The 17292-nt window shown below is 35.5% G+C and overlaps 1 protein-coding gene across 2 annotated transcripts in view; it reads right to left on the bottom strand.

Annotated features, from left to right (window-relative positions):
• SMAP1 (small ArfGAP 1) overlaps nucleotides 1-17292 on the bottom strand; it is a 150990-nt gene that overhangs the window by 48111 nt on the left and 85587 nt on the right. For both annotated transcript variants that reach the window (XM_090282648.1, XM_090282649.1), the window contains one exon: nucleotides 16480-16560. In XM_090282648.1, the coding sequence (XP_090138774.1) occupies nucleotides 16480-16560 (81 nt within the window). The remainder of the gene's footprint in view (nucleotides 1-16479; nucleotides 16561-17292) is intronic.

Genomic DNA, 17292 nt, shown 5'->3' with positions numbered 1-17292 from the left:
AAAACAAACAAGCCTACTTTACCCATCAAGGCTATCATTAAAATTGAAGGAGAGGACTTCCAGCCAAGATGGAGGCCTAGACAGACATACTGCATCTCCCTCCACAACTAAGAAGAAATACAACTACCTCAAAACTAGAGACAACCAATAGTTCCAGAAAACCGAGCTTCATGGAAGTCCAACAAACAGATATAAAAAAGAAATACTCATCCAGACAGGTAGGAGGGGCAGAGCAGGGGCAGGGAGGATGTGGTGTGGTGGGGGTAGCAGCGGCGGCAGCAGCAGTCTGGCAGAAAGTGCATTCACACATTTTTAGAAGTCGGGAGGGACACTTGGGGAGCGCTCCCAAGACCAGACCAGACCGCGCAGCTCATGGACCCAGCATCAGGGAAAATAAAGCCTCACTGCTTTTGACTGTACAAACCAGTGGGGGTTGGGGCAGAGGAAGAAACTGCCAGTCACTCAGCCGAGTCCACTTGTTAAAAGGGTCCCCATGGTCCTAGAATATCTGCAGACCCACCCACTCTGGGGATAATGACCAGGGCAACAGCTAGAGAGATGCCAGTCCCATACGGAAGTGGGAGAAGTGCCTGGAAAAGGGGCAAGTGCTGAGCAAGCAGCATTGTTCCCTCTCGGACCCCTCCTCCACACACAGCGCCACAACGAAGTGAAATGGGTCACCCTCTATGATGAATACCTAAGGTTCCGCCCCTTACAACATAACAGGAGCAACAGCTCTACCTAAGACCCAGAGGCAAACAAACACAGGAGCCTGTCAAGATGAGGAGACAGAGAAGTATGGCACAAAAGGCGCAATGAATCAAAGTTCCAGTGGGAGAACTAAGTGACAAGGAGATAGCCAACCTAACAGAGTTCAAAACACTGGTGATAAAGATGCTCACAGGTTTGACAGATATGCCAAGTATGGCAAATGCATAAGGGAAGAAGTGAAATGAAGGAAAATCCACACAAAACCAATGGTGAAGGGAAGGAAACCGTGGTTCAAATCAATGATTTGGAATATAAACAAGAAAAAAAGTCAACCAGTACAAAATGAGGAAACAAGAGTTGAAAAAATGAGGAGGAGAGGCTTAGGAACCCCTGGGACACTTTAAACGTGCCAACATCTGAACCACAGGGGTGCCGGAAGGAGAAGAGGAAGAGCAAGAAATTGAAAACTTATATGAGAAAATAATGAAGGAAAACTCCCCAAATTTGGTGAAGGAAATAGACATACAAGTCCAGGAAGCACAGAGAGTTCCAAACAATCCAGACCCAAAAAAGACCACACCAAGACACACCATAATTAAAATGCCAAAGGTGAAAGATAAAGAAAGAACCTTAAAAGCAGCAAGAGAAAAGCAGAGAGTTCCCTACAAAGGGATGCCTATAAGACTATCAGCTGATTTCTCAAAAGAAACTTTGCAGGCCAGAAGGGACTGGCAAGAAGTATTAAAGATGATGAAAAGCAAGGACTTACAACCAAGATTATTTTATGCAGCAAAGCTATCATTTAGAATGGAAGAGCAGATAAAGTGCTTCCCAGACAAGGTAAAGCTAAAGGAGCTCATCATCACCAAGCCATTATTACATGAAATGTCAAAGGGACTTACTTACTTAAGAAAAAGAAGATCAAAATTATGAACATTAAAATGACAATGAACTCACAACTATCGAAAACTGAATCTAAAAAATAAAAACAAAATCCAACTAAACAAACCAGATTAGGAACAAAATCATAGGTATGGGGATCATTTGGAGGGTTATCAGCTGGGAGGGGGAAGAGGGAGAAACGGGGAAATGGAGCAAGGATTAAGCATAATTGATTGGTACAAGATAGACAGGGGGAAGTTAAGAACAACATAGGAAAGGGTGAAGCCAAAGAACTTATATGCATAATCCATGGACATGAACTAAGGGAAATGGCACTGCTAGAGGGATGGGGGCTACTGGGCAGAGGGGAGCAAAGGGGAAAAGAAATTGGGACTACTGTAACAACATAATAAAATGCACTTTAAAAAAATTGAAGGAGAAAAAAAGAACTTCCAAGACTAAAAGCAAAGGAGTTTGCTAAGATCAAACCAGTATTGCAAAAAATGTTAAAGGGCTTGCTTTAAGAAGAAGAAAAAGAGAAAGGAAAAACACAGAGGAAAATAATTTAAAAATAAACTGGCAATAAATACGTATCTAGCAATAATCATTTTAAATGTAAATGGCTTAAATGTTCCAATCAATAGACATATAGGGTAGTTGAATGGATAAGATAACAAGACCCACATATATACTGACTCCAAGAAATACATCTAGAATAACAGATACACACAGACTAAAAGTAAAGAGATGGAAAAAGATATTTCATGCAAATAGAAAGGAATAAAAAGCTGGGGTAGCAAAACTTATATATGACAAAACAGACTTTAAACCAAGGCTATAGTTAGAGAAAAGTACTACACTACATAATGATAAAGGGGATAATCCAACAAGAGGATATAACCCCAGTAAACATTTACACACCCAACACAGGGACACCTAAATATGTAAGGCAAATCTTGATGGGCATAAAGGGAGAGATTAAAAGAAATACAACATAGTTGGGGATTTTAACACTTCACTGACTTCAATGGATAGATCTTCCAGACAGAAAATCAACAAGCATATACTGGACTTAAATCACACTCTTGATCAAATGGATTTAATCAACATCTACACAGCATTTCACCCCAAAACAGCAGAATATACATGAAAATTTTCTAAGGTAGACCACATGTGAGGACACAAACAAGTCTCAATAAATTTAAGAAGACTGAAATCATATCAAGCATCTTCTTTGATCATAATGCCATAAAACTAGAATACAATCACAAGAAGAAAACGAAAAAACATGCGAAGACATGGAAGCAAAATGACACGTTATGAAACAATGAATGCGTCAATAAGATCAAGGAAGAAATCAAAATATACCTTGAAGCAAGTGAAAATGAGAACACCACAATCCAAAATCTGCAGGACACAGAGAACGCAATCGTAAGAGGGGAATTCACAGCATTACAAGCCTATCTCAAGAAACAAGAAAAAGTGCACATAAGCACTCTAACTTTACACTAAAAAGAACTTGCAAAAGAATGACAAAGCCCAAAGTGAGTAGAAGGAAGGAAATAGTAAAGATCAGAACAGTAACAAACAGAATCTAAAAAATGATATAAAAGATCAATGATTGCAAGAGCTAGTTCTTTGAAAAGATAAGTAAACATTGACAAAGCTTTAACCAGACTCAACAAAAGAGGAGCCAAACAAATAAAATCAGAAATTAAATAGAAGAAATAACAACTGACACCAGAGAAATGCAAAGGATTCTAAGAAAATATTATGAACAATTATATGCCAACAAATTGGACAACCTGGACAAAATGGATAAATTCCTAGAAACATACAATCTCCCAATCTAAATCAAGAAGAATAAGAGAATCTGGATAGACAGATTACACTGAGTGACAGCGAAGTGGTAATGAAAAAACTACCAATAGCCCTAGTTGCTGTGCCTCAGTGGACTGACTGCCCGCCTGTGAACCAAGGGTTGCCAGTTCGATTCCCAGTCAGGACACATGCCTGGGTTGCAGGCCAGGTCCCCAGTTGAGGATTTGTGAAAGGCAACGACACACTGATGTTTCTCTTCCTATCTTTTTCCCTCCCTTCCCCTCTCTCTAAAAATAAACAAAACCTTAAAAATAAAAAAATAAAAAAACTACAAACAAACAGAGGCCCTGGATCAGATAGCTTCAGAAGTCAATTTTCCCAAACATCCTGGGAAGAACTAACACCTCTCCCTCTCAAACTATTCCATAAAATTCAAGATTTCATAAAATTCAAGAGGAGGGAAGGCTCCCAAACTCACTTTACAAGATCAGCATTATCCTAATTCTAAAACCATATAAAGACATTACACACACACAAAAAAAAAATCAGAGCCCTGGCTGCTATGGCTCAGTGGACTGAGCGTCTGCCTGAGAGCCAAATGTCACTGGTTCGATTCTCAGTCAGGACACATGTCTAGGTTGCACGTCAGATCCCCAGTTGAGGGCGCGAGTGAGAGGCAACCACACAGTGATGTTTCTCTCCCTCTCTTTCTCCTTTCCCCTCTCTCTAAAAATAAATAAATAAATAAATAAATTATTTTAAAAAGAAAAAAGAAAACCACGGCCAAGATCCTGATGAACATTGATGTTAAAATCCTAAACAAAATATTAGCAAACTGAATGTAGTAATATATCAAAAAGATCATACAGCATGATCAACTGGGATTTATTCCAGGAATCCAAGTTTGATGCATCATCCGCAAATCAATAAATGTGATACAGCACATAAACAAAATGAAGGATAAAAGCCACATGATTATATCAATAGATGCAGAAAAAGCATTTGATAAAATCCAACACCCATTTATGATAAAAACTCTCTACAAAGTGGGAATAGAAGGAACATATACCTCAACATTAATAAAGGCCAGCATCATACTCAATGGGCAAAACCTACAAGCATTTTACTTATGATTGGGAATAAGACAGGGATGTCTGCTTTCACCTCTCTTACTCAACATAGTACCAGATGTCCTACTCATAGCAATCAGACAAGAAGAAGAAATAAAAGGCATCCAAATTGGAAAGGAAGAAGTAAAACTCTCCTTACTTGCAAATGACATGGTACCGTACATAAAGAACCCTAAAGATTCCACCAAGGAATTACTAGAACTGATAAATTCAGAAAAGTAGCAGAATACAAAATTAATATCCAGAAATCAGCTGCATTTTTATATACCAGTAATGAACTGTCAGAAAGGGACATTAAGCAAGCAAGCCTCATTCACAACTGCCTAACACACACACACAAAAAAAATAACATATAAATAAATCTAACCAGGAATGTAAAAGACCTGTACTCAGAAAATTCTAAGACTCTGAAGAAAGAAACTGAAGAAGATACAAATAGGCAGAAGCACATACTATGTTCATGGATAGGAAGAATTAACATCATTAAAATGGCCATACTACCCAAAGCAATCTATAGATTCAATACAGTTCCTATCAAGAGATAATGGCATATTTCAGAGAGCTAGACCAAATATTTCAACAACTTATATGGAACCACAAAAGGCCCCTCATACCAAGAGCAATTCTGAGAAAATAAGAACAAAGTTGGAGGAATCACGCTAATATCAAACTATACTATAAGGCAACAGCATGATAATAGCATAAAAAACAGACACGTAGATCTGCAGAACAGATAGCCCAGAGATAAACCCATACCTTCAGAGTCAATTAATATTTGACAGAGGAAGCAAGCACATACAATGGACTACAGATAGTTTCTTTAATAAATGATGCTGGGAAAATTGAACAGATTCATGCAGAAAAATGAAACTAGACCATCCTCTTATGCCACCCAGAGAAATAAATTCGAAATGTATTAAAGACTTATATATTAGACCCGAAACCATAAAAATCCTAGAAGAAAACATAGGCAGTAAAATCTCAGACACTGCTCGTAGTAAATTTTTTTCTGCTGTATCTCCTCAGGCAAGGGAAACAAAAGAAAATATAAACATCAAATATGACAACATCAAACTAAAAAGTTTTTGCACAACAAAGGGAACCATCGACAAAATAAAAGACAACCGCCCAAATGGGAGAACATATTCACTGATACATTCAATGAGGGATCAATATTCAAAATTTATGAATCTCAACACCAAAACAACAAATCCAAATAAAAATTGGGCAAGTGTCTAAACCTAAATAGACACTTCTCCAAATGGACCTACAGATAGCCAACGGACATGTGAAAAGATGCTCAATGTCACTAATCATCAAAGAAATGCAAATTAAAACCACAATGAGATATCACCTCATACCAGTCAGAATGGCTATCATCAATAAATCTATAAATAAGTGCTGTCAAGGATGTGGAGAAAAGGAAATCCTTTTGCACTGTTGGTGGGAATGCACACTGGTGAAGCCACTGTAGAAAGCAGTATGGAGATACCTCAAAAAATTAAAAATGGAACTGTCTTACAACCCAGTGATTCCACTCTTGGGAATTTATCCAAAGGAACCCAAAACACTAATTTGAAGGAACTAAGCACCCCTATGTTCATTGCAGCATTATATATAATCACCAAGACATGAAAGCAGCCCAAGTGTCCATCCATAGATGAATAGATAAAACAACTATAAGCCATTTACAAAATGGAATACTACTTGGCCATAAAAAAGAAGAGAATTTTACCCTTTGCAATAGCAAGAATGGACCTAAAGAACATTATGCTAAGTGAAACAAGCCAGTCAGAGAAAGACAATAACAATATGATTTCACTCATATGTGGAATCTAATGAATAATCTGAACTAACTAGCAAAATATAGACAAACTCAGAGAGCAGACTGATAGCTCTGGAGAGTGGGGTTAGAGAGTGGAGGGATCGAAAAAAAGGAAAAAACTCATGGACATGGACATGAACAGTGTGGTGACGGCGGGGGAAATGGTAATGGAAGAAAATACAATAATTTTTTTTAAAAAACAGTAAAAAACAAAAGAAAAGAAATGACTTTTATAGTATATACGATAATGGTATTTTGTTATTTTTAAAGAGACCTTATTTTTAGGGATATATAATGAAATAATACAATTTCTGAAATTTACTTCAAAATAATACAGAGAGCTAAAGTGAAGTTTGGGCATAAGTTTATAACTACTGAAGCTGAATTAATAGGTATGTATACATTTGACATTTTCCATTTTAAATATCTGGACTAAATTTACATTTACAAATACAATAAAGTTCGAGAAATAAATCCCAATGATTTATGATCTTATAATAAAGGCAAGTTTACATAAATTACATAACAATCTTCCTCTGACAATTACCTTTTTTTAAAAAAACAAGATTTTATAATGTAATTACAAACACTTGTTTGAACAATTCTCAACATCCTTGGGTCTCCTGAAATGGGCTTAAAGGGTAACCGTTTATTCCCATATGGATCTTATTGTTTTCTACCTGGTTTTCAAGGAATTCAAAGCAGCCAGGCAGTGGAAACTAAATATTAAATTCATTTCTTGCAATGCTGGTTTGGTGGAGATGTATTCTTTTACTAGTCAAGGAACTAGTATAACTGACCCATGGACATGGACAACAGGGTGGGGACTGACTGTGAGAGAAGGGGTGGGGGCAGTGGAGAGCAATGGGGGGAAAATTGGGACAACTGTAATAGAACAACAATAAACAAAGATTTAAAAAATATTAAATTCATTTTCTGACCTCAAGTCAAGTACCTAGAGTGGTTGGTTGTCTTTTAAAAGAACCTTTTCAGTGTATGTAGACACTTTAATCCAGACCTGTGGTTGAAAAGAAAAAGTCCCAGCTTTCTGAAAGCATGGATAAGATCTTTGCAGAAAAGTGGGGATGTCCAATACTATTCTATTATGTATCACTGCAAGGAACTATGATTCTACAAACCACTTTTAAATCTCCTAGAGATCAGAAGATTAGTAGAAACCAAGTAGATCTTTCCCCAGATGTTTTCTAGCATTTGGTAGCAGAACTTTAAAGTTTACAATGCTATAAAATAAGGTCCTACAGAGCAGTAAAAACAAAAACAAAAACAAAAACAGGGACATCTCAGCAGAATCAGAGAAGCTTGGCATAGTGATTAATAAGTAGAGAAAATGGTAGAAGAATATGTTCTTGCTGCATTTTGTCTCCATTAGAATATGTGTGTTAAACACCCAATATTTGGGATCCTGTCACCAAAACCTATCTACTGGTTAAGGGAGAGATAAAATTGGGTGAATCTGCTACATTCAATTCAATGTCCAGAAATTACCAATCTATCTGAAATAAACATTTGCTAAAATTCCTTGAAAAATAAGTAAATACAGAGTATCATGAAAATCAAAGTACTAAACTTTTTAAAACTCTTTACCAATGCTATAAAGTTTAAGCTCTAATGATCAATTAAAATATTTTTCAGGAGATAGAATAGAGAGCTGGCAATAATAACATAATTTTAGGCTTTTGGCTAATATAAAGTAGTAATGGTGGTAATTTCTAAACATCTAATATCTCTTATTGACAAAGAACTTTATGCATGAAATGGTTCTATATGCATTCTCATATGAAGATAGAAATTTGTTTATTACTGTAACCCTAGTGTTGTGTATATAATGACTGCTTAATAAATATGAGTGAATAAATGAATTAATGTGATATAACACTTCCCTGGAGTTTGACAAGGCTATCCGTTAGAAAGCAAAGTAAAATGCATTAGGACAAAAGTCTTTCAATCATTCTTTCTCAGAGAATGAGACACTAGCTAATCTATTTTTCAGAAAGCACTCTACATCAAGCCTTAATTATCTCTTGCTTGGATTGTATAGTTCATAGCCTTCCTTCTTACTCAAAATCAGAAGCAATCCACTGTTTACCATGAAACTTAAGGTTTTCTCAAAATTAATTTTATTGTCTTATACTCCATTATTGTCCTATACTCTAGTTAAATTAGGTTATTCATTATTCCAAAATATGCCTTACAATTTCAGCCATTTTTCATGTTATTTCCTCTGCCTGCTGCCCTCTCCCCCGCCTTCCTAACAATCTTTCATAGCTCATGTCAAATGTAACCACCTCCATGGAGACTTTTCTAATAATCCCAGCATATTATCTATCATGTCTCCAAATCTCCATGCTCTACAACTTCTCCTGCTGTACTGTGTCAGCCTTTTGCTAAGGTTATTTTTCACATAATCTCCTTTTGATCACTTGAAAAGTCAATCTCAGAAAATTCTTTCTGAATTTTAAGATTCTTGAGGGTATCTGTCTTCATTATTTTTATATTCCTTCCCGCCATTTAGCATGCCTTCTACATTCCAGGCATCCTAACAGTTGCTATATTCAAACCAAATGTTTCCTCCCAGAATCTTACAATACATCTCTCCAAATAGAGCACGTGCACACACACATGCACACACACCCCTGGATGCAGATGGTGGTAACATTTCACCTCCTTGAAAACAAACTGTCAAACCAAAGCCCTCCTGACGTTACTTTTATCAGCCATATACACTTAAATCACACAGAACATCACAGCAGCTAGAGGGCAACACCCACTCAAGTTCTACAGCATGCTTTATATAACAGAGGAGAGCTGAGTGTGGCTAGGGATTAAGAAGTCAGAACACATACGTAGGGAACTGAATTCAGGTAAACTGAAGCAATAGGATATAAAATACAGTGCACATCTGAAGGCTCTAATAACATCTGATCAAAGCTATGCAGCCTATAAAGCTAAAAAGGAAAAGCTCCAAATGATGAAAGGTATGGAGAGTACTGGGCATAGAGGGGAAAAAAAAATACAAAGACTGAACAGTGGTCTCTATAAGGTTATTAATATTCACTATAATCAATGTTCTCCTCAATTCTAAGCATATTCATACAACATATTATCTATGAAATGATGAGATTTTTTTTTTCATAACACAAACTAACAACCATTCTGGATACTTCTGGAGCAATACCTCAAGACTGTTTATCATAGTTATTATGAAAGAGAGCCCCTATCTATTTCTCCAGGTCCACAGTTAATCATGTTAAATGCAGTACGAGGTTGGTAACAAGAGGCCACACACCTAGGCAATAGACTTTAAAAGACCAAGATGTTTATTTAGAACAACTATCTTCTGGCAGACAGCAAACCAGGGAAGCTAGAAATCCTAAGGTCAGAGGGTCCATTACTATGTATATAGGTGGGCACTTTTTAAAATTAGAACACGGATGCTTCTCATGTGAGTGGAGAAACACCTTGTCCTCTCATGGCATTTTTAAACTTCTAGTTAGATTTTATTGCTTTAAGTCAAATGACAACAGAAGAATTAAGGGATAAAAAATGTAAAGAAAATGATCCTCAAAACTCTTAAGAGTTTTTGTACATTTAGAAAAAAATATTTTTAATTTTAGAAACAAGTATTACCAGAGGAAGCACACATTAACGCATTCAGGACACTAAAAGTTTAAGACTCAAAGTATAAGTCCCTTCACATTAATTGTTTTCTTTTTGGTGATGTAGGAGGAAAACAGGGGAAGCTAAAAATAATTTATCAAATTTTTACATTTAGAAAATTTTATAACTAAGAAAACATAACATAAACATTTAATTATTTTGAGTAGTCAACCACACTGCAAATGCTGGAGAGCAGCATCTAAGAGCATTGGATGTATTCATTTAAACAAAATATATGCAAATATATTTGTATAATCTAAGTCTATTTTATTTTCATTTCATTATTGCTCTCACTTGTAAGGATGCCATAAGTGGGAAGATAAAATATCCTTATTCATATCTGTTAATGGGTGGCTGACCATTACTCAGTTGGACAAGCAGACCTTTTCTCAGTATTTCTAGTATACTGTGACTTACTAGTCTCGTGCCTCTGACTCTCCCCTTCTACATTACCAGGTCAATACAATACATTACCTCTACATACAGGTAAAATAAATTAATACCTTGTTTTAAAAGGTAAGTGTCATATTTAAAAAATAACTTATGAAATATCTTGATTATAAGAAAAAAGGTTATAACTCAGAAAACAGAACATTCAGCTAAAAGGTAGCTAAAATAATTCATGTACTCAATAGCATGATAATAAAAAAATTGTTATAATATAAAATTCATTAAAATTAGGTTATAAAGATGAAGCTGTGTGTTTACAAAGTACATTTAAAATCTTATTCATTAACTTTTAATTGTGGTAAAATATACATAACATTTACTTTTTTAACCTTTTGTAAGTGTACAGTTCGGCAGCATAAAGTACATTCACACTGACGTGCAACCATCATAGCCATCCAGCTTTAAAACTGTTTTCATCTTGCAAAACTGAAACCCTGCACCCATTAAACAGTAACTGCCCATTTTCCCTGACCCCCAGCCCCTGGCAACCACCCTTCTACTTTCTGTTTCTATGAATCTGACTATTCTAGGTACCTCATACAGGTACCTGATATTGGAATCATACAGTATTTATCCTTTTGTAATTTTGCTTATTTCACTTAGTATTGGGTTGGCCAAAAAGTCCATATGGTTTTTAGATAAAAGACACATTTTTCATTTTCATCAATAACTTTATTGATCTGGATATTTTGAGTATGTCAGCTATCTCCCACGTGGCATAACGTTTACTGTCCTCAATTAATGTCTCAATTTGATCACTATCAACTTCAACCAGTATACCTGACAGTGGAACATTGTCCAGCAAGAAATCTCCAGCACAAAACGTCACACAACACTTCTGACACAGTCGATCAGTCACAGCACCTCCTCATACACTGCATAAATAAGTTTTTGCGTTTCAGTTGCATTTTTACCTTTCTTGAAATAATAAAGCATAATATGCCAAAAATGTTGCTTATTTTCTTCCATCTTCAATATTAAAATGGCTACACAAATATTCAGCAGTTGTATTAATTTTTTAAATTAAATGCATGCTTATATGACAGCTGTCAGAATACAATCTAACAAAAATTGTTTCAAATGACGTTAAAGACAACTAAGCCCTACCAGAGCCATCTTATGGAAAAAACCAAACGGACTTTTTGGCCAACCCAATATAATGTCCTCAGGCTTATCCATGTTGTAGCATGGGTCAGAATTTCCTGCCTTTATAAAGCTGAATAATATTCCATTGTATGTTTGTACCACATTTTACTTATCTATTCATCTACTGATGCGTATTAGGTTGTTTCAACTTTTCGGCTATTGTGAAAATGCTGCTATGAACATGAGTGTGCCAATATCTATTTTCAGTCCTTGTTTTCAATTATTTGGGTATATATCCATAAGTGAAATTGCTGGATCATATGGTAATTGTATGTTTACTTTTTTGAATAATTACAGTATCACTGTTTTTCACAGTGGCTGCACCATTGTACATTCTCAACAACAGTGCAAAAGGATTCCAATTTCTCCACTTCCTCACCAATACTTGCTACTTTTTTTTTTATAGTAGTCATCCTAATGAGTGTGAGGTACAAACTACCCTTTTTAAATCCAACAGAAGTTTTCATTTCCACCTATATTTGAAAATGCCATAGAATGAGCTATAAATTTAGAAAACCTAAAATCTTATTAACACAGTCCCCATACTAAACGTTACGGTAATACAAGTGTTACTATAAAAGGCTTATTATATAATGGTAAGTGGGAAAAATATAAAAATAATAATTTTACATAATAAAAAAAGACTGGAAGAAAACTAAAATGCTAAAAGTGGTGAGTCTCTAGATAGCAAAATGACAGGTGATTAAAAACTGGTTTTCCTTTACATTTTCTTGTATTTTCCATTGTTTTTACATTAAGAAAAAAGTGGCTATTAAAAGAAATGAGGCTGAATACAATGATAAAGATTTAGAAGGAGTTGTAGACCTGGCTAGGTGGAAAGAAGAGTCACTGGGCAGTGGGGGGAGATGGGTATAGAAACAAATCAGTTATTGAGACAAAAATAAGAACGGCATGTTCAGAAGACAGTATCTACTCAGTTTCCCTAGAAATTGTGTAGATTTAGGAAGGGATTCAGTAAGACAAAAAGTGAGAATGAGTCATGGTCACACTATGAAGGGCTTATCCACCTGTACTTCATTCTATACGCAATTAGACTCATCTTTTTATTTTTCTCAGTGTTCAGGCCTTCATTAAATTATGATTAATTTGGAATCCTTTTCTGACTCCTGTTTTCCTGGCACTGCAGTACTTTCAAATAAATGCAGTAATCTAGACAATTAATTGTAAGTACCACAAAAATGATATTTGAGAAATGGTAACAAAGTTTACAGCTATAGGGCCAATACTTTCTGTGGCTCAAGACTATTTAATCAAATTGTTATCCTTATATCTTATTCTATTTTGCCCCCAAAATGCAGATGGTTCTAATCAGATAGGAATTAGATGAAAATATTTGTGACTTTAAAAAATAAACCTGACTGGATAATTTCTAATTAAGAAAATGGCTGATTTTGTTTTTAAATTATCTTATATTATACAATATCTCCCACTTAATGGCATTATTATTATAAACATTTTTTCATAAAGGTAACTATATATATTATTTCCTTTCAACATCTGAGCAAAACTGCTGAGAAAAGCATTTGTATCTACACCCGAAAAAATCCTTGCTCACTGGTTCTCTCCAGTGAGTCACACAGCAGAAAGGCTTTCATTCTTTTACCAACACCCAGTTTCATGGATCTAGATTTTGAATCAGCCATTCTGGAGTGAGGAAAAATTAACTGAAGAAACTATATACATAAACAATACAGATGACCCTCACAAACACAAAAGAAAGGTTAACTAATAAAAGCAAAACGCAAGAATATTTGTGGTATTATTTCATTCATGTGTTCAAAAAAGATAAAACAAACCACATTACTCAGACATTCATGCAGGGAAGGTGAAAATGTAGACAGAGCATGGAGGAGACTCCCACATTCGCCAAGATGGTGCAGGCATATGTTCTTACACTGAGCGCCACAAAAGCTACAAAGATGAATGGATAGGGAAAAAAAGCCCTCCTTTCCCTTTCCCTATAAGAACAGTGAGTTTGAGCAGGGAGGGGAGATGGTCTTTGAGACCACAGTTGACTGTTCTCCTAGTCCATGGCACCTGAATAAAAACCTCTTTCCTTTGCACTAGCACCTGTCTCATGAGTTGGACTTCTGTTGCAGCAGGCAGCCAAACCTGCATTTTCAGTTACAAAACTACTTCTATAATGCAAAAAAATAATTACCTCTCGGGAGAAGAGAAGTGAGTGTTTGGTTGGGTAGAATTATGAGGGGTAGTTGCTGGGGTGCTGGCCATGATCTATTTCCTGATTTAGGTGGTAGAAACATGGGTGGTCACTTTACACATAAGTTGCATATATGTAACTGTATATATAAGTTGTATACCTAACAAAGTTCCTGGTATAGCAGATGGTCAATAAAACCGACTACTACTTATGATGATATTATTCTGGCTATTATTGCTACTAATATTTTCACTGATATTAGTACTAATTTCTTCTCTGAAGATTATATACATCCTCTGAAAATAGCAGCCCAGACAGTACAGGAAAATGCCTATATGTCAAGTAAAGCTTCTTTATTTGTGCTATTTTTATGTCAGTTTCCCCATTGTTATACTTTTAAATGTATCTTTCTTTTTATACACTGTACTCTCTTGACCACAAAACTTTGATAGGAACTAAATTTTTTTTCCCCCTTTATGTGATTATTCTTTGAACAGGCTCCCACTATGAGCAGCAGGAGTCCTCAGCTTCTGCAGGTTGTGATGAGGTGTGAACTAGACTTAATAAAACCTAAGTACTTGAAGGAAACATTCAGCAGAACTCTGAGAAAGGGAGAAAGTGTATCTAGTTGAGATGTTTAGGAGGGCTTCATGGAAAAAGTGGAATGAGTAAGCTTTAGGAAAGAAGAAAGGACATTCTTGGCAAAGCAATTTAAAGATGGAGACTTTGTTTAGGGGACAAAGGACAAGTCTGACTGGTATCAAAAATGGAGGGAGAAAACTAGGAAGGCAGGCAAAGAGTCAGATGGTGGAAGATATTGATAGCTACATGAAGAATTGAGGAGACTTGGGATACTTACTACATTTTAACTTGCTGAAGGTTTGTTTCTAACTCTTTGAAGGCAGAAACGCCTCAAATAGATGACAGAGAAAGAACCAGTATATACTCACATTGTATACTTTATTATTTTTAATACTTTATTTATTTTTAGAGAAAGAAGAAGGGAAGGAGAAAGAGAGGGCGAGAACATCGACATGAGAAAGAAATATCAATAGGCTGACTCTCACACACATCCAACTGGAGACTGAACCTGCAAACCAGGCACGTGCCCTGAATCAGAAATTGAACCAGAGACCTTTCATTTTGCAGGAGGATGCCCAACCAATTGAGCCACACCAGTAAGGGACACTGTGCATATTAAATAGATGCACTTTATCAGGATGCCCTGATAAAGTCCATTTTAAATTTTCAAAAACAAAATCAAGGATGTTCCCTTTACTGACCATCCCCCTTACCATGCTTCCATAGCTCTGTGGTGAAATGCACTCAAAACCAAGCAGCCATAATTACTTACAAAACTCTAATGTTCTCTCTACCACTAATGTGCCTAATTACGTTTATCCTGCAAATCACTGCCAAAATAATCTTCCAAAAGAACACTTGTGAATTATGTGTATCATCTGCTTTAGAAACTTAAAAATGCTTCCCATTACTTTCCTCCCTCCCAAAAAGGATCAACTTGAACTTTAAGACCTTCTACACTTTGAGCACAATCTACCATTCTGGTCTAATTTTTCGCTACTTCCTATACATAGACATATTATATCTTCAAACTCTGTGAGTGCTCTTTTTCTAAACATACTTTGTCTATTTCCAGTTTCCATGCCTGACGTCAAGGTGTTCTCTCCAGGGTGATATACTGCCTTCCACCTTATCTACCTACCCTTCAAAATCTACTTCAAATGCTAACCTTAAGCACGGAGTCTTTTCTGAACATCCCTTCAAGTATAATCTTTTCATTCTCTAAACTTTACTGAAGTCTGTCCATGAAAGCTAAAAACACCATTCTTTATGCTATTAATAAGGAAATATTGGGTTGTCCAAAAAGTTCATTTGCTTTATTTCCTAAGATGGCTCTAGTAGCACTTAGTTGTCTTTAACCTCATTTAAAACAATTTTGTTAGACTGTATTGTGACAGCTGTCATATCAACACACATTTAAAAAAACTTATCAAAATTGGTGAATTTTTGTGTCGCCATTTTAATATTAAAGATGGAAGAAAATAAGCATCATTTTTGTCATATTATGCTTTATTATTTCATGAAAGGTAAAAACGCAACTGAAATGCAAAAAAAGATTTGTGCAGTATATGGAGAGGTGCTATGACTGATCGAATGTGTCAAAAGTGGTTTGCGAAGTTTCATGCTGGAGATTTCTCTGCTGGACGATGTTCCATGGTCAATCAGGTAGACCAGCTGAAGTTGACAGTGATCAAATCAAGACATTAATTGAGAAAAATCAACTTTATGACACATGGGAGTTAGCCAACATACTCAAAATATCCAAATCGATAGGTATTGGTGAAAATGAAAAATGTGTCTTGTATTTTGTGAAAAAAACTAAATGGACTTTTTGGCCAACCCAATACTTGTTCTTGAGGAACTCACATAATCTATACCCACTTATATGTAACTAACTACAAATCATATAGAACAAGTTATTAGGACACACTTAGCACATAGTATTCACTCAACAAGTACTTGTTGAAAGAATGATTACTTACGTATCATGAATATCCCAAAACTCATTCTTCGATAAGTATACAAATAAGATGGTAGTCTTTACAGACATATTTTTTTTAAGTAAATTTTACCTTTTCAGTTGTAAGAGGTTTTGCAGGCTTTTCTTGTTCTTTTTCTCTCTTCTTCTCTTCCTTTTTTTTCTCCTTTTCTTTCTAAAACATAGGCCAAAGTTTTGACAAGTTTACTTTTTAAAATATATCAGCTCTTAACACATTTTGGTTTTATTAGTTTGAGTTGTCATTCGAGAAAGGTACAAATTTTCAAAAATGACAATAATTGGTGATACTGAAATACAGTAGTCCCTCACTATATTGCGGTTCACTTATCGTGGCCTCACTGTATTGCAGGATTTTTTAAAATATTGTATTTAATTATTTATCGCGGATTTTTCGCTATATTGCAGGATTTTGTGGTACTGTAAACGTATGTTGTTAGTTACATAGGTTTAAGAGTGTAGAATAAATGTAAGGTTCCTACTTTGCGTGGGGGGGGGCATCTAGAATGTAATACCCACGATAAGTGAGGGAATACTGTATAAATTTAAACAGCAAATTCATACTCTCATTGAATTTCATGTTGATAATACAATGAAGAATATCTTTTCTTAAAAAAACTAAAATGGAAGAGACAATTTAAAATTCCTTTGATATTTTAGAGCCTATCTATATAATTAAACAAATGAGACCTCTCCTCAATAAATTCTCACTGCATTTTTACATAAGGTTAAGCTTCCTAATAGCAACCATAAAGCTGAAATTTGTCTAAGAAGAAAAAATAAACTAACTGATGGAACGCAACTATCACACAGATAAAGGCAGATTATAACATGTAAACATAAGGGAGAAAGGGTGAAGTATAATCACTAATTTTTTTAAATATCACAA

This window comes from Furipterus horrens, unplaced genomic scaffold (assembly GCF_987537825.1).
Source record: "Furipterus horrens unplaced genomic scaffold, mFurHor1.1.pri manual_scaffold_6, whole genome shotgun sequence".
In the NCBI taxonomy this organism is placed as follows: domain Eukaryota; kingdom Metazoa; phylum Chordata; class Mammalia; order Chiroptera; family Furipteridae; genus Furipterus; species Furipterus horrens.
The sequence above is the reverse complement of the archived record's forward strand: the minus strand, read 5'-3'. Positions and strand labels throughout refer to the sequence as shown.